A 19,756-nucleotide genomic window follows, 5' to 3' on the forward strand; every position below is an offset into this window, starting at 1 on the left:
GCTAAATAATATTGACTTACCGTAAGTGGTTAAACTTAGTGGTTCCCCTCAGACTGAACTAATTACAAACTTAACATTCAAACTATGGAAACGTGTAATAATTTCAATAGACTATGACTGAGGGAGCGGGACCAAACAATATTCAACAAATTATTGACGCCGTTGAATAAACTACTATAAAGACAGGAAACAGGACGCCCCGCGAGGCGAAACAAAATTAAGCTAATCATTTAAAAATGATTTCAAAGAAACAATACGTCTGTAAATAAGAAACATTCTTAATGAACACCAAAAAGAACATGTTGACTTCTGATATTCTTTTATGTTTTGTGAAAGCATACATCATACATATTGAACTGCTTGGAGATACAAATGTGATTCGCTACTCTCTACACCCTCGTTTAATTCATGTTCATTTCCTGTCGTTGTCACTGTTGAAAATTTCTGATTTAATTCGTCAATATATGTTTGAAATCTCTTGTGAGTTTGTGGATCTTGCAGTTTGGATTGTTTATTTTCTACGTCTTGTTTTCTCCCCCATATTGTCGTTTGTTGTTGTGGTACATTCGGGGTGCTACTAGTTTTAGATGTGGGATTGTGATTTATTACAGAACCGACCTGTCTTTGTAAATGTACAGATCCTTGAAAAGGTAAAACAGAGGAAAGAAATGGTTGGTTCCTTACATGATAACTATCCAACGGTCGTCTTTCTGATTCCATGAAAACAGGTGGAGATCGAGGTGTTGTATTATAATGGAGATTATGTATCAACGGATTCTGTGAAGTATGGCTAATTGGTCCCTTGGAATCTCTAGTTAGATTTTCCAAACTGAGAATTCTTTGTGGCAATGAAAACTCTCTTTGTCCAACAGTTGACGAGTCGCTTTGACAACGATAACTAGACGATCTTCTACCACTGCGTGTGTAAACGGTTGAACCTCTTGATAAAATAAATCCCGAAGACTCTGATTGGTCAGATACAGTAGGTTGAAATGTGTGTTCATTTGTTGGTTGGTCTATCTTTCTAGTACGAAGAGGTATTTCAGGTCTTGGAGTATCATAATCAGCTATTTCAGTATCTAGTTGTTTATCGAAAAGTGAATGGTCAATATCTAAGAGAGGATCCCTACAAAATGGCAATAATTATTTTGATCAATGCACCTTTTAGAATCTTTAGATGTATTTCAAAGAGATTGTACAGGTAAGCTACGACATTTGGATTGTTTGAAATATTAACTTATCTTTTCTAACAGCAAAATGTCTTACTAACTTTTAAATACCGAGGTATATATTTAGGTTCGTGTCTGAGTAATTGCTATCTATGAATCCTGTTAAGGGAAGTTTATTTGGCACATAAGTAATAATGCATTAGTAGGTAACAAGATAAAGTTGAAAATGAATATTCTAACAAAAACATTGATCAAAATTTAATAACATAGTTAGGTTTTGATATCTTTTCCTTGTTTACCATGTATTCATTTACGGCTCCTTTTTAGCAGAGTTTTATATAATCAGAAACAAAATTGTAATCAAGTTATGAATATAAGAAGATTTGGAGTACACCAACCTTATACCACAAAAAAAAATAAAAAAACATCTAGTTACCCCATTTGGCGTGATATAATATTTTTAAGCCACAGAGCAGATGGTCTCTGTGTCCTATCCCGATCCCAACACTTAAGTAATATTCCATACAACCAATCAGGGCATAATTTTGGTCTTGGTGGCACTGCTCCATTATATAAAACGTCTAAAAGCTGAAATAAAAAAGTGAATGGAAAATATAAATATTCATGCTGTCCTTACTCAAAATATGGAATTTAAACAGTATAATAAATAGGAAAAGTTATTCTTGTTTTACGTTTTGATTTTTACTTTTATATTCATTCCATTAAGAAGCATATCTTATACTTTATGGATAATAAATTATTTTTGAAATATGTTAAGTTCAGAAATAAAGAAATTTAATCTATCCACATAAAGTAGATTAATTAAAAACATCTTAGATGACTGCTTCTCAATTTCTATTTTTTAACGACATACAAAAACATTCATCTCTCCTTTCCTGGAAATTAGCATTTCCACAGTGTCTCCTTGTCATGATAGCATTTCGGACTTTATTCGCTTTTAAAATTTCCTGCTTATTTTAGTTATGGCAACCATAAAAGTTTTTCTGCTGTCTTGATCGTATCAAAGTATTTTTTTACATACTATAATTATCAATGAAAATTCTTTTACACGATTATTTTGACAGACACTACTTTGAAACCACCAACACCGATATTTTTAATTTAAGAAAACATATGGTTGCAATCACAAGATAGAAGACAGCTAATGGGGTGACAAGCTTCAATATAATTTAAGATATATAACCGTTAATATTTTATCAGATCTGGCTCAATACGAGCTTTGGTATTTTTCGTTTTTTGCCGTGGCGTTGTCAGTTTATTTTTGACTTATGAGTTTAATGTCCCTTTGGTATCATTCGCCTCCCTTTTGGATAAAGAGCAAGGGAATAGCTATAGGTATACGGAGAAAGATTATTTAATAACTTCCAGAAAACATAATCAGTCCAGTTTGTGAGGGGAATTGACTTGTTTATGTTTTATATTTCAGTAATTCCGTTATTGATCATTTACTGTTTGTGCGCTTCTCCAAGTCTATTTTCAGTTTTTTCTTTATTGTACCTCTCAGGGGCGTAGCTAGGTATCTAATAAACTCTAGGCATAATGTGCGGCAAGGGGTCTGGGGGTCGCTCAAGGCCCCCAGCAGGTCCAGGGCAGAGCCCTGGTAGGGGTTCAGGGGGCGAAGCATTTTACTTGCAAAATGTTGTGTACAAGAAAACATGAAAACTGGTCATTTTATCATGATATTATACATGAAAAAAATTTCGAAGAAATTATGATATACATAATTTTACAATTACATCTGACTGATGATTTAACCGGCAGCACAATCGGAAATATATATAAAAAAAAATATTTACGATAAGCATTGCCCAGCATGGATCAGCGTAGCCCTTTATGATCCTTTATTAAGCAACACAACCTGTTTAGTATTTTCATATCTATTCCTTTCTGATTAAGGATAATTGATATATACGTCAATTGATAGTACATATTGACGATCCTACATTTAAAAGAAACCTTCACCGTCCGCTGGCGACACAAACACATACACACACAGTCGATGCCTCATGCAGAAGTTCTGTTCTGTTCATCCTATCGAATAAAATTCAAGAAATTTATATTTTCTTATGTCCTGTACTTTAAAATCCCTACCTGTTTAGGAATTTGAATAATTATGGTCAATACACGTCTCACGATGAAAAGGATTTAGCAAATAGGTTTTGTGAATTTTTTCTTGGAAAAATTGATACCATTCGAAATGGATTATGTGCATCGATCGGCGAAATGTCGGGAATTCGTAATTATCTATCAGCTGATCAGAAATTCAAGGGCGTGCATTTACATGTTCTACCTCCTGCAACACTCGAAGAAGTCAAGAAAATTATTCTGAAAGCGCCATCCAAATCTTGTGAACTGGACCCTTTGCCAACACACCTTCTCAAAGAGTGCATAGACAATTTAGCGCCTGTTATTAAGGACATAGTGAACATGTCGTTGGCTGAATCGATAGTACCTTCAACTTTCAAAGAGGCAGTTGTGCGGCCTTCACTAAAGAAAGCAAACCTAGACAAAGAAGTTCTAAAAAATTACCGCCCTGTGTCAAATTTGTCATTTGTATCCAAAGTTGTCGAGAGAGTTGTTGACACGAGATTTGGATCTCATATCATGTTGATCTTTACATGACGATATGCAGTCAGCATATCGCACCGGACATTCAACTGAAACAGCACTGATCCGTGTTCATCATGACATTACACACGCACTCGACAACAACTCTTGTGTAATATTGCTGATGTTGGATCTCTCAGCAGCGTTCGACGTGATCGATCACGACATTCTTTTCGATCGTCTACAGTATACTTTTGGTATATCTGGAACAGCCTTGTCGTGGCTTCGTTCCTACTTGACTAATAGGTCGCAATGTGTCTCCATTGGATCTGTTCACTCCGACAATATGGTTCTGAAATATGGTGTCCCACAGGGTTCCGTGCTTGGACCGTGACTTTATTCCATGTTTTCGTACCCGGTTAGTGAAATCTGTAAGACGCATGGCATGGCATACCACTGTTATGCGGATGATACACAAATTTATCAAGTCATCAAACCATTAGATAATTGGGATGACATTACCGAGCGCCTAGAAGCTTGTTCAGAAGATATTAAAACTTGGATGTGTACAAATATGTTAAAGTTAAGCCAGGACAAGACCGAATTGATTGTGTTTGCTCCAAAACACAAAGTCAAAAGTCTTATTAAGTTACGACTGAATTTTAATGGAACTATACTAAGTGAATCTACCTGTGTTCGAAATCTAGGAGTTTTTCTCGATTAAACCCTCAGCATGCAGCAACTCACCAATGCAATTATCAAATCCTGTTTCCATCAGATTCGTAACATAGGAAGGATTCGATCATATATAAAGGAGGACGCTTGCAAAACTCTTGTATGCTCTCTTGTCACGTCGCGACTTGATTATGGTAATGCTTTAATGTATGGTGTGAATGCCTCGAGTCTATCCAAACTTCAGCGTGTTCAGAACACCGCTGCCAGGCTAGTAACCCGCAAAAAGAAGTTTGAACATATAACTCCAACACTTATGACTCTTCATTGGCTACCATTTAAATTCCGATGCCAGTATAAACTGTTGCTTTACGCATTCAAAGCCTTGCATGGACTTGCACCTGCGTATCTGCGTGAACTCATACATTTTTACAAACCAGCACGATCGTTGCGATCTGAAAATGCTGCTTTAATCAAGATGCCAAAAAATGCACGGACAAAAATGTATGGTGAACGGAGGTTTGATGTGGCGGCCGGGACTCTGTGGAATAGCCTTCCAACAAATCTTAGAAATGAACAATCGCTAGAACTATTCAAGAAAGGACTAAAGACGCATTTATTCAAAGTTGCATTTGTGGATCGCTTATAGTTAAGACCTGGAACCGTGATTAATTGTATTTGACTGATGTTGATTTGCTAAAGTAATATTTAGTACATTTTAGTCTGATTTGATGTGTTTCTGTATATTTTGATATAACATTTTATTATAAGCCTATGTCTTTTAGTAACTTATTTTTAAATACAAAATAGTAGTAGCAATCACCAATTTTAGAAATATTTAATAGATAACAAGTATTGAAATTTTTACTTATTCATTAATAATTCTTTTATTTAATTTTTAACCAAGTTGATGAAGTTTTAGAGTGTTAACTTTTTATAGTTGATTTGATGATGTATGCTTCTAAACATAATTTGGTCTATTTTTAACTTTGTAGTTTCGTGTTTGTACGAACTTGTGTATATTTGTTTTAACATGTAAAGCGCTTAGAGTAATTGTAGTATTATATAATGCGCTTTAAAAATGCTAATAATAATAATAATAATAGATCTGAGAGTACTCGAAGTTACTGAAAGCTAGTTGATTGATTGATTGCTAAACTGCAGTGGCAAATAGTTCATGCATGTTCAGGACAAAAACAAATTTACAATAAATACAACAGGTAGCTAGGTCCTGTAATAGGGTACGTCCAGGACGATGGTGTGGAAATTTGGAAACGCTATGTATTGGAAAATGAGGGTTTATTGGATAGGAACAGAAATTTTGCCTTTCAGTAGACCACCTACGAACCCTTAAAGAGTTGTTGCAAGTTTCTTAACGTGCGGAGAGCGTGGCATTATCTCTACACTAGGTATCGGATTTAACGTCCCCATTCTGACTAGACGTGACTGCGTATTTATACATCCTGCACAGCCACACGAACGCCCAACTTTGGCAAGGGTTTTACTGTAGGTCGGATAAAGACCAAGTGGAAAGCTAATTCAAAGCCAACAACAACTAATTAAAAAAAATCATGTGTCTAAGTTGAGGTTCATTCAAGTATTTGTCGATATAAGTGAAATGATCTGAACCAAAGTTCTAGTTTATAGTTTCGATATACGGGGGAATATAACATGTATAATGACATACAATTCTATCCAATACTTCATTCACTAAGGATGATAGACTAGTGTACACATGCCATTCGATAATTAAAGAGTTTTGACGACTTCACTGGCGTGCATCTACAGATAACGTTGTTTATTATTTTTTTTAATAAAAAAAATATTTGCGAAGAAATTATGTGTAGGCACGTGTCTTAAGTGCCTTAAGTGCCTAACGGCAGCTACGCCCCTGCGGCCTCTTTATTTTCGAGTTTGTTATTCAATGTAACTAAACTCATCATAGATACCAGGCTTCAATGTATCTGTAACCTTTTGGGTTTATCTTTTAGTGACAGAAATATAAATGTGCATAAATGAATAATTGTGTTTTATTCAATTATTTTAAGAAAACTCACCACATCACTTTCAATGTGTGCAAATGGTGCACAGTTAAGTTGATCAGCCATTGGATCATGACTATGTATATTTAATGCAGTGTAGAACTCATATACAGTCATGGCAAAGCGATAGATATCACTTTCGTAGGAATATTGTCCATGCTGAAGAACTTCAATTGGATTCCTATTCATCATAAATTACAGTTTGTCACATGATAGTTTTGCATATTACAGACTGATCAATTCTTCTACATAGATCAACTTAATGGTTTGTACTAACATGAGCAACAACACGGGTGCCAGGATCTGCTTACCCTTCCGGAGCACCTGAGATCACCCTCAGTATTTGGTGGGGTTTGTGTTGCTCAGTCTTTGGTTTTCCATGTTGTATTTTGTGTACTGTTGTTTGTTTGTCTTTTTATTTTTAGCCATGGCGTTGTCAGTTTATTTTGGACTTGTGAGTTTGAATGTCCCTTTGGTATCCTTCGCCTATCTTTTATTGAAGGCAGCAACATGAGAAAAGTAAGTACGTTACAAACGTGATGAATTCAACTTTCCAATTGTCAATTGTCATTTCTTAGCAGTAACATACCATTTACCCCATCGTATGGAGTATACATATATCAATTATTACGTTACGAACGACCGATACAACGTGTCTATGTCTAATCCCACTAGGGACATGTTTTCGCGATCTTAGATCTTTACATACCAGAATAAACGTCTGATTTGTCATTTTACCGAGTGTGTCCTATTCCCGATTGTGAAATTTGACCGAGTGAGGATTCGCATGGCGGGTAGTGCATGCATAGAAGGTGACGCTTACCATGTCGACCAACCCGGTATTACTCATCAAATTTGTGTTTGTTGTCTTGATTTGTATCTTTTTATCGGTTTATGATATTTGAACTTCGGTAAACTACTGTTTCCTAAAATTCATGATATTTGATATTGTAGTTTTTGAAGAATTATCTTATTCATTAACTCATCTTTTCAAACCTTTTTTTTTATTTTTGCTTTTAAATATGTTCTATAATATCTATACACACCTGTTATTAGATAATTCATGCATCTCTTTTGCAAATTAAGAATATTAGGTAAGAACTATATAATTTCGAATACAGAACAGAAAAACAACCGTATTTATCCATATTTTTATCATTTTGAAATATTATCCACTTGATGTGTATTGCAATAACTTTAGTTCATGGATGTACGTACTTATTTATAAATTATAAAGGTAGTGCATAACTTACCATCTTCGCCTGTCTTGATACATACACCCAAGTAAACAATCTTCCATCCCATCAGATTCTTCAAAGTATAACACTCTTCCAATCCTTGGCAAAAATACCTTTAAAGATTAAGAAAACACTAATTACATAGAATGTTTACTTATTTAGTGTTATATCTCGTCTCACTATTTTTAATATATACCATATTTTGATAAGTGTTTGGTATGACGATAAATTTTCACTTCTGTTCTCGTACTATGAACAACAAAATCATTTATTTTGTAAAAAATATTTCCGTTCTCCATGTTTACCTTACAACAAAATTATTTTTATTTACTTGTGTACGGCATTTTATTTGGCGGCATTTTGTCCAAGGTTATGGTTGTCTTTCTGATATTGTTTTACATCTCCCCCGTTTTTTTTAATTTATTTTGTATTTACATTGTGTCATAGATCAATTTTATTCGTTCAGTGTATGTTTACTTGTTTTTGTTAATATGTCTTTTGATTGAGTTAAGCCATTTCAATTGATATCTTATAGCGTGTCTTTCTATGTTGTGATGTTACACTATTGTTTCAGGTTAGGGTGAAGGTTGGCACCTGTTGAAACGTTTTAACTCGCTGCATTTGTTTGCATCTGTCCTAATTCAGGAACCTGTTGTTCAGTGGTTGTCGTTTGTTGATGTGGTTCATAAGTGTTTCTCGTTTCTCGTTTTTATATAGATTAGACCGTTGGTTTTCCTATTCGAATGGTTTTTACACTAGTCATTTTGGGGCCAAATCCAAATCCAAAACAACGCTTCGTAAATTTATAAAGTGTTTTCTCCCCTTTATAAAATTGATATATCCACTTGAAAAATCAAGATAACAAATAAAATAATATAAAACCAACTATGTAGCTACATGTTTAAATTGGTTCAACACGAACAAATATCGTTTTATAAGTATAAATTTGTAAGAAAACGCTTTTGTTTCTGCCTTTTGTACCTTCTGAACATTTTTAAAACATTCTTTCGTATAATGGCGGTTAAAGCTTAAAAAGGTTAAAAGTATTTGAAGATATGCATTAATTTATATCTACAGGTGTAATGATGCTTTACATAAACGTCTGTTAAAACTATTAAAACTTTGACTTTAAAATATTTTAACAATAGTGTTAGGTGTAACTAGAATCTATAAAGAGCCTGTGTTGCTCACCTAGGTCTATGAGCATTTTCAACAATGGACTATCTCCAACATTGTGGACTAGAATAGTTTTTATGACAAAAATCTTTTTTTTTTGTTGATCTTGTACTGCTGATAATTTTTTCTGCCTACATTTTCTCTCTATTTTAATTGCTTTTTGCTTAAAACACAATCTGTCTATCTTTTATAGTTTTCAAGATAGTAGGCAAACACGTAAATTATTGGTAAACATCGTCATTAAAGAGCAAGTACTCCTACAAGGAGTTGACTGGCAATTTCGGCTATTTGACTTATTTGAAGATCAAGTCTTGCTGATCATTTTTTCTATTCTAAGTTCCTATCTATCTATTACAATTTGTCAGGTATTACGCAAAAACGATAAAAATCATTATCAAACTCCAATAAGGGGTCGTCAGATGATTACAAGATTAAAAATTTTTTGGAGATCTTGTCTTGCTAATCACTTTTGCTTATTTAAGTTTCTTTCTATCTATAATTATCAAAAAAATGATTAAAAAAATCGTCATTAAAGGGCAATAACTCTAATAAGGAGTCGTTTGTCGATTTTGACCATGCGGACTTATTTGTAGATCTTGTCTTGTTGATCGTTTTTGGTATATAAAGTTTCTCTCTATCTAATATAGTTTTTCAGGTATAAGGGAAACATGAAAAATTCGGTAAAATTTGTCATTTAAGTTCAATAACTCCTATAAGAATTCGTCTGACAGTTTTGAAGGAATTAAACAATATGTAGATCTCATCATTCTAAACATTTTTAGCAATGTCGGCCATATTGGTTGGCAAGCAGGGTCATCGGACACATTTTTTAAACAAAATACCCTAATGATGATTATGGCCAAGTTTGGTTAAAGGAGCAGGCCCGGTAAGACCCCTTTTTGGCCCAAAAATATAGCATTTTTACAATTTGTGTAAAACGTAAACTATTAGTTATTTATTGGAAAGTAGAATACTTTTGTTACATAAATAGGGGCTATTTTTGACAATACAATGCACATGCATCAGGAACTAGCATCAATAATTCATGTGAAATTACTGAAATCTCCACAATGTAATCGTTTGTGCTAATTTTTAGACGGTTTTTGTCTAAAGTGGAAGTGGCCGCACTTGTGTTCAGTCTTGAATATTTAAATACATGTTGTATTTGATGATAATACATAACATATATAAAGGTTGAGACTGAAAACGAATGCAGCCACTTACATTTTAGACAAAAACCATCTGAAAAGAGACGTTTTATGGCATATTTGATATATTTTTCATATTGAAGCTTGAATTTGACCGTCTTGCATAACCAAATCATTTGAAATCGTTTACATAAACTAATTGAATCGAATGAAGTAGACATTTGAATGTTTAAAAAATGTAAAAAATCTTCCATCAGATGTACTTTAAATTTAAGGCAAAAATTAGCCCTTACCCTCTCCTTTGGTCCAGTAGTTTCAGAGGAGAAGGTTTTTGTAAAAGTTAACGACTACGGACGACGACGACGGACGACGAACGCCAAGTGATGAGAAAAGCTCACTTGGCCTTTTAGGCCAGGTGAGATAAAAAGAGAGGTTTTATTCAATCTGTCAAAAAATAACACGTTAATATCTACATCGTAAAATACGTAAAACCTATCCTAATGGACATTAATTAAGCACAACAAATTATTTACCTGCTTGGTGTCGTCAGAAACAAATAAATTTTCCGCACAAAGATCTCCTAAAATAAAATGTCGGCGATGCATTTCGGAAATAAAATGCGCAATTTTGACAACTATGTGGATGAAATCGTCTTTGGTTGTTGCTAGATTTCCATGGCGATGTTTGAAAGGATGTGTAAACGCAAATTCTAATAGGTTATTTCCTCTTACTGTCCTGTATTTCTGTAAGACACAAGTTACATACTGATGATAAACCTTCAGTAAAAATTGTTTAGTTTCTCAGATGTACGTTTTTGATATACTAGTAGTAGTACATATACAATACGTATACGATCTTTTTTTCAAAATTATTTACTCATACATATCATTTCATTTCGAAATTATCATTGAAATATCAAAATACTTTATATAGTAGAAGCAGTATATGCAGTTTTTGAATATTGTGTGATGTTGACAATGACTACTTATGCAATAGAATATAGAATTCCAGAAAACAACGGATATTTGGAACAACATATCAAAGTCCTTGTTTTGTACATTTGATACTGTTGGACCCTTAATGACTAGAACAAGGCCTATAACTGAAACATTATTTGACGGTCATTTCTGTGTTTTAGAATTGAAGCTGCTATCTTTTTTCAATACAAATTTAAAAGATTGACTTACATGTGTATCTTTAAAAGTTACTGCTTTCTCATAAAAATAAGAAAAACACCGTACGATAACTTACCAAATAAAATGGAAAGTTCTGTTCCTGCATTCTCTGGCCTGTTTGTGATAAATGCCTTTCTGGGGAATCATATAAACACAAAACTTCTTTATAGGTTTCCTCGTCAATATTTGGTAAAATTCGAAGAAATTTTAATGTCACTGGTTCTCTTATGTCTAGAAATCCAAACTAGAAAGAGTAAAATATGGTCAGTATATTATTTAATCAAATTTACATTATTTATCTCGGAATATCGCTAAATGTATACTTTGCCACGCCAAATATGTTTGTTGTTAGTCAGATGTGCTTGTTTATTTTTTGTGTTTTTATTTTTATTTTAATTATAATTTAAACAAAGAAACTGGCATTTATTTATTATTTCTTAATTTGTGCTCCTTTTGTCTCATCATACATTGTATCTGGGTTTTAGATATAAAAGATCAAGCTGCTCCCCCTCCCTACCTTAATAAAGATGTGTGTCTTGTTTCTTCGTCATATTCATTTACCATCTAACAAGAATATGTCCATAGTACATGGATGCCCCACTCGCACTATCATTTTCTATGTTAAGTGGACCGTGAAATTGGGGTCAAAACTCTAATTTGACATTAAAATTAGAAAGATCATATCACAGGAAACATGTGTACTAAGTTTCAAGTTGATTGGACTTCAACTCCATCAAAATAAACTACCTTGACCAAAAACTTTAACCAAAATCTTTAACCTGAAGCGGGACAGACGGACGAACGAACGAACGAACGGACGGACGGACGGACGAACGGACGCACAGACCGAAAAACATAATGCCCCTAGGTGGGGCATGAAAATTTAGAAAGACAAATGCACAAAATTGTGAAATATAGATCGCCGTCTTCTATTTTCACATAAAAAAAGTCGAAAAGCAACAAAGATGTTTACTAGCCTAAGTTCGTTTACTTCTTCTTGGTAAACATTAACAATATTGTTACCAAATTTTAAATATGCTGCTGTATGTATCTATAAGGAACAATAAGGTAAATGTAAAAAGATGTGGTATGATTGCCAATGACACAAGAGACAAAATGATGTAGAAGGTAAGTTATTATAGGCCTTCAACAATGAGCGAACTCATACCGCGTAGTAAACTATAAAAGGCCCCCGAAAGGACTTAAGTTCATCCAGTGGTATACTGACGCAGCGTTTAAAATAAATATCCGTTTGGATCTATAACATTTAAACTTGTTTTAAAACAACCACTTATGATAAATTCAAATGTTAAAATTGTTAATATTGTCATTTACTGTAAGAATTATCAGGAAAATATCAAATATAACCTGTACAAAAGTTACCCTTTTGAGGATTCTAGGTTTATCTTGTGCTGTTAAATCGAGAGGACTGATAGCTAGGCTGTTACTGTGTAATCTCTGACTAAGTCGGGTATTCACATACGTATGTCCAGATATTTTTGTTGCACCTAATATAAAGAAATCGAACATAAGATTTGTTTGATAACATGAACATGGGTTTCTCTATTTGCAAAAAGGAGTATATGAATAAGACGCAAAGCAAAATGTTGTCACAAAAAAAGCAATAAGAGCGAGAAATATTTGAAAGGGATGACACGTGGATGCTCATTTCCCAAATCTCGCTTTTGTTTGCAGTTTTTCCCACTTACAATTTTTTTCCCTTTTTTCAACCCCTATATCCCACATCCCCAATTTTTATAAGCTTCTATACCCCACATCCCAACATTCTTTTACCCCCTATATCCCACATTCCAACATTCTTTTACCCCCTATACCCCACATCCCAACATTCTTTTACCCCTATATCCCACATCCCAACATTCTTTTATCCCCTTTATCCCATATCCCAACATTCATTTACCCCCTATACCCCACATCCCAACATTCTTTTATCCCCTTTATCCCATATCCCAACATTCATTTACCCCCTATACCCCAGATCCCAACATTCTTTTATCCCCTTTATCCCATATCCCAACATTCATTTACCCCCTATACCCCATATCCCAACATTCTTTTACCCCTTTATCCCACATCCCAACATTCTTTTATCCCCTTTATCCCACATTCCAACATTCTTTTACCCCCTATACCCCACATCCCAACATTCTTTTATCCCCTTTATCCCACATCCCAACATTCTTTTATCCCCTTTATCCCATATCCCAACATTCATTTACCCCCTATACCCCACATCCCAACATTCTTTTACCCCTATATCCCACATCCCAACATTCTTTTATCCCCTTTATCCCATATCCCAACATTCTTTTATCCCCTTTATCCCACATTCCAACATTCTTTTACCCCCTATACCCCACATCCCAACTTCTTTTACCCCTATATCCCACATCCCAACATTCTTTTATCCCCTTTATCCCACATCCCAACATTCATTTACCCCCTATACCCCACATCCCAACATTCTTTTACCCCTTTATCCCACATCCCAACATTCTTTTATCCCCTTTATCCCATATCCCAACATTCTTTTATCCCCTTTATCCCACATTCCAACATTCTTTTACCCCCTATACCCCACATCCCAACTTCTTTTACCCCTATATCCCACATCCCAACATTCTTTTATCCCCTTTATCCCACATCCCAACATTCATTTACCCCCTATACCCCACATCCCAACATTCTTTTACCCCTATATCCAACATCCCACATTCCTTTAACCCCTCCCACAGCCCAAAAGCGTGTCATCCCACTCAAATTTTACTTGATAACATTAAAAGCACAAGTGATGCGTGGCTATGGCTTTATTTTGATTTAGCCCAACGCCCATTCATACCCCATCAGTTTGACAAAACATATTCTGATGAGAAAGGTTGTAACATTGTCTATAACTCTAAAAAATTAAAAATTAAAATTAAGAGAATATGTATTTTAGATACGGGTTATGTTCTTCTCATATATTTTATGATGGTATGATACTAAACCCCTAACGGGAGGGATTGTACTTGATTTTCATATGATCACATTCTCAATTTTATTAAGTTTTATAACAGTCATGTCTTCAATTTCAAACATTGATTTGAGAAAATATCACTGCATGCATATATATCTTTGCTTAAATTGTTCAGATTTAATATAAAAGTAAGGAGATGTTGTATGATTGCCAATGAGACGACTTTCCACCAGGGTTCAAATGAAGCGGATATAAGCAATTATAGGCCACCGTACGTCTTTCAACAATGAGAAAACCCATACCGTATAGTCTGATATAAACGGCCCAAACAGCACAACATAAGAAGAAACTATAAAACTCAGTTGCAATCAGTTTGGTGGGGTTCGTGGTTTAGGTGTTGTTTTATGTATACTGTTGTTTGTCTTTTGGTCTTTTTTTCTTTTTTTTTTGCCATGGCGTTGTCAGTTTATTTTCGACTTAGGAGTTTGAATGACCCTTTGGTATCGTTCGCCTCTCTTTTGCAATTGGCTTAACTCAAAAAGATCGGTACTAGGCATAAAAACAAATAAAATAGAAAAAAATAGACACTGAGTACGAGTACTCGCAGTTACTGAAAGCTAGATGAAAGTTTCTGACATTAAATACCATTAAGAAAAAAAAACTAGTTGTTCAAACATTTCACAAACCGAAGATTCCAATTTTTTTCTGTGGGACGTCTGCAAACTATAAATGAGGTTTTTGATAAATTAAAATTCACTATTTACTGTAACAGTGAAAAAGCAGAACAAGTAAAATGTCGGTTTTTTGTCTTTGAAGCAATAATGGTTTATGAACCGCATTAACAACTATTTCCATACTTACTACTTGATCCACCGTGAATACACTTCAGCTGATAAATCAGTTTTGGTACTTCCTAAGGAAAAAGAAACCGATATTACCTTATGTTAAATAAGACATTTGGTGCATCCTTAATTTACTGCTGCAACTTTAATGTAAACACTTCCTATATCAAACCCTGAAGCCGTAATGTTGTTCATGCCAGATATATGTATATATATATATAGCACAAACAACATTTTCAAAAAGACAAAAAAAGTGAAAAAGTACATTTTTATTTAAAAACAAAACGCATTTGACTAACAGATCAAACAACAGATGTTCTTAAACCCTGCTGACTGCCATTGGCGATTGCCAAATAAACGGGTCACAAGATGTAACAAAATGGATCTTTATTATTAATTTAATACCACTGTGTCCAGCGCTCTAGACCACTCGGCCACCTAAACTTAATTAAAAATTCAGCTTTCGGTGGCCTAGTGTTACCTTTCCTCGTCAGTAGAATCTAGAGTTGTAACACAGTACATGATATATTAGGCAGATGCAGTCACAGAAATAATTATACGATAAGTACGTCTAAACAAGTGACAACTCTACGAGAGATCCATGCATTGGATCACCAGTGAAGGTGATACACGGCTGAAAACACACATTATATTCATAATTACTCTAAATATCAGCACAACAATGTTAATTCTGCAAATTTGCGGAAGCAAATTTTTGTTCTTCCCTCGCTGGGATTCGAACTCATGCTATAGGGATACTGAGACAACACCGCCTGCACTGTGTTCAGCGCTCTAGACCACTCGGCCACCTAGACTAAACTAAAAATTCAGCTTTCGGTGGCCTAGTGTTATCTTTCCTCGTCAGTAGAATCTAGAGTTGTAACACAGCACATGATATATAAGGCATGAAGATGGAATATATATAAAATCAGACAAGTGCAACTTTGATGTTATAGCACATGACGTAAAAATCCAACGTAAATCAAAATTTTAAAAATTCTTATGTTATCCTCCAACCGAAAGTTTTTACCTGTTTTTTTTTCTCTTTATCGCGTCTTTAAAGTCAATCTGATTTAAATACAGATCCTGTGTTCAAGCTTGGCTTACAAGGATCTGAAAACGCTGCGTTCTATTTTCTGTTTTAAAGACCTTTCGGGATCCTCTGGTTTTATCGGAGTAACACACCTTCTAATTTGAAGGCTATGATTTCATTGGCTGATGTAATAATTACCAGAACAGAAGGTAAAACTGAGAGTAGTCAGATCCTTGTAAGCTAAGCTTGGGCACAGGATATGTATTTTAATCAGATTGCTTTAAAGTTAGTTTACGGTAATGGCTACTTGACCTTTGATACTTTCGGATTCCATGTTTTCGGTTAAGTGCACCACGGACCAGAAATGCGCAAATTATACAGAATGTTTATTTATGTATCTTGTAATTTTTATTAGTTAATGCTTTATTTTCATTCAAATATTATAATTCCGAAAGTTTTGCACAGGTTAATTATTTTACTATTTAAAACTTACAATTTCAGGATTTCCTTGATTCATATCCAGTTGTGGCAATTCTTGGCTTTGTTTTGTGTTGAGTGGAACACTGATTTTTGAACCTGAAGAAGTACATTTAGACTAAAAAATCAGAGTGGACTATTAGTTTCGTTTTGTGTTTAATTAAAATTAATGTTTAAATATCTTCACCAAACTTGAGCACTGACAAACCAAAGTAGGAACACTAAAAAATGAATAAGTTTGTATTTTACAGATACATGCATCGTTAGCATCAATAACTATGTTTTAAGACTTCGCTCCACATTGTAGATCTATAGGTACATTAACTATTGTCGTCCATCAACGTGCTAGCCGTCCTTACATTTTGACCTAAAGTGTACCCGATGAAGATTATTCCATAAACACGTGTTGCGCCTTAAGTAGCATTGTTATATGATTGCTGCGCGCAATTTTTTGAGCAAAGGCTACTTAGGAAGATTTAAGAATTGTTTCATCCAAGATTTCTATGCCATCTTCTAAAAACCGACCTCCTAAAGAGTCAGGATAGATGAATGTAAATAAAACTTTATGCACTTTCGTGCATCCGGGTCACCTGGAACGCTCAAACCGAAACATTTGAAATACAGTGATGTATCATATGAGGGTCTGGATGGGGTCCTTCACTTCATTATTCTTTAATTTTTTAGGCCATTTTTCTCTTTTCTTTTTTTGTTTTGCCCATTATTATCTATTCTTTATTTTTTTTTCTCTATTCTTAATATTGTTTTTCCTATATTCTGCACTTTGTACCCATTATTCTCTATGCTGTAAACTCCATGTAGACCCTCGTGTATGAATACCTACAAACATTGAGAGCTTTTCGACCAAAACGGAACTAAAAATTAATTGAATAGCAAAATTCATTTAAGGTAAACTTTGCCTGATAGAATATTTATCAGAATATCAGTCGATTCATATTGCAACCGACAAAAGATAGCTACGTGTATTAGAAACATACGCAAGCAAATATATTTGACATCGGATATGGAAGCTTTACATGAATTTAACCAGGCGTATTGTTTTTCTTAAATTGTTTAACATTTCACAGCAGTATAACATGTTACTTTTATTATTCTTCCCTTAGTTTATCTATTTTGTATTTACATTTTATCATAGATTAAATTTATTTGTTCAGACTATGTTCACTGGTGTTAATATGTCTTTTGATTGAGTGACGCCATTTCAATTGATATTTTATAGTGTGTCTTGTATTGTTTCAGATAAGGGTGAAGGTTTGGTACCATTAAAACGTTTAAACCCGCTGCAATTGTTTGCACCTGTCCTAAGTCAGGAATCTGATGTTCAGTAGTTGTCGTTTGTTGATGTGGTTCATAAGTGTTTCTTGTTTCTCATTTTTTATGTAGATTAGACCGTTGGTTTTCCCGTTTGAATGGTTTTACACTAGTAATGTTTTGGGGCCCTTTATAGCTTGCTGTTCGGTGTGAGCCAAGGCTCACGGTTAAAGACCGCACTTTGACCTATAATGGTTTACTTTTATAAATTTTGACTTGGATGGAGAGTTGTCTCATTGGCACTCATACCATATCTTCTTATATCTATATAAGATACTTGCCAACACAAGATGTTCTTAGAAGTAGCTTGTCTATAAACATAATAAACTTACTTTACATACTTGTAATAAAAGACCAGCATAAATACCTTGAACTTTGAATTTTTCGTCGTTCAACAGCAATCCCATTTTTGTTTTTATCGCTGAAATGTCCGATCTATCACTTGGCTGTGTTTGTGTTAACCCTAGTATTGCATTGTGTACTTCGTTCGGGATACATGGCCACTTGTACAACTTCAGATGACTGAACAATATCTTAACATAAAAGAGGATTCATGTTACTTGTGCTATTATTATCTTAAAACACAACAGTGTACCCATTGCTACTGATGATAGTTTTGCTTGGTGATATACTTCAAAATTAGATATTTATGTTTGTTTCACCTTTGACCTGCCACTTTCTACATACATGTATCGATATTATCTTGTAAGCTCTGTTGCCAATTATTTGGTGAAGGTGTCGAGAGTAATAAAAAAATTAATCCTTAAAAGCAACGAAAAAGACTTTGACTTTTATGTTTTTCATAATACCCTACAAGTCTATAGTTCGGACGTGCAGTTGTCAAAGGCTATACATATCTGAACAGTCAGACCTCAGCTACAAATACACGCCAACAAGTGCATGTAGGTTACTCAGGTTTTGTAATGATTGATTTTTATCTCTCCCTTGTTTTTATACAGTAAATGTTGTTACCTTTCATCTCAAATAACTGCTTTTACTTTGTAACACTTTTGCAATTCAAGCATTGTTACATCATATTAAAAAATCATGGTTGCAACCCCAACCACCCAAAAACAAAGCATGTTGGTTTCTCTGTGCAATATGATAAGAATGATGTTATAATTTTCAATCGAATGTTAGTGCATGTGAAGGCATTGTGAGTTATTTCCCTTCTTCGGGCGCTTTACACTGCATGTCTAACCAATGTATACCTCCTGTTATCAGAATCACTAATGAAACTGAGCTGGTACTTCTTTGTAAATAACTTTAAAAAACGGAGTTTGCATTTTACTGAAAGTATAAGCAGAATCCTTTAATAGAATCTCATGTGATAGCCAATGCTAACATATTAAACTGCATGTTATTATGTGCATTACTTTTTTCGTGGAATTTTGAGCAAACAATTTTTTTTTTAAATATATATTTGTATACAATTAAAAGAATTTGAATTTCATTTTATGCTTACGTATTCCAGTATTTGATCCGTTGGAGTATTATAAACCTCTGTGTACGGATGACAACCCCGAGTAAATACTTCATACAAGACATTTCCAAGCATCCATGCGTCCGTCCGTTTGTCAAACCTATCTTCTAAAATACTTTCTGGAGAAGACCAAAGGACAGGAATTCCAACCACTTCTATAATATATAAATTTATTTCTTTTCAATTTTCCTTTACTATTAATTAAGTTGGTGGATCATGATGCATAATTGATTGTATGTATTAGATTGTTTGATCTTAATGCATAATTGATTATATTTATTAGATTGTGTGATCTTAATGCATAATTGATTGTATGTATTAGATTGTTTGATCTTAATGCATAATTGGTTGTTTGTATTAGATTGTTTGATCTTAATGCATAATTGATTGTATGTATTAGATTGTTTGAATTGATTGTATGTATTAG

General features: G+C 34.1%; 1 protein-coding gene across 2 annotated transcripts in view; it reads right to left on the bottom strand.

Annotated features, from left to right (window-relative positions):
- Positions 1–262: 262 nt before the first annotated feature.
- Positions 263–19,756, bottom strand: part of LOC127703099 (uncharacterized) — a 31,970-nt gene continuing 12,476 nt past the window's right edge. For both annotated transcript variants that reach the window (XM_052207526.1, XM_052207528.1), the window contains 11 exons: positions 19,312–19,484; positions 18,214–18,379; positions 16,534–16,616; positions 15,027–15,078; positions 12,572–12,696; positions 11,265–11,432; positions 10,547–10,756; positions 7,705–7,802; positions 6,467–6,632; positions 1,606–1,757; positions 263–1,126 (listed from right to left, as the gene is read on the bottom strand). In XM_052207526.1, the coding sequence (XP_052063486.1) occupies positions 343–1,126; positions 1,606–1,757; positions 6,467–6,632; positions 7,705–7,802; positions 10,547–10,756; positions 11,265–11,432; positions 12,572–12,696; positions 15,027–15,078; positions 16,534–16,616; positions 18,214–18,379; positions 19,312–19,484 (2,177 nt within the window). In that variant the 3' untranslated portion in view covers positions 263–342. The remainder of the gene's footprint in view (positions 1,127–1,605; positions 1,758–6,466; positions 6,633–7,704; positions 7,803–10,546; positions 10,757–11,264; positions 11,433–12,571; positions 12,697–15,026; positions 15,079–16,533; positions 16,617–18,213; positions 18,380–19,311; positions 19,485–19,756) is intronic.

Source organism: Mytilus californianus, unplaced genomic scaffold (assembly GCF_021869535.1).
Source record: "Mytilus californianus isolate M0D057914Y unplaced genomic scaffold, xbMytCali1.0.p SCAF_5, whole genome shotgun sequence".
Lineage (NCBI taxonomy): Eukaryota > Metazoa > Mollusca > Bivalvia > Mytilida > Mytilidae > Mytilus > Mytilus californianus.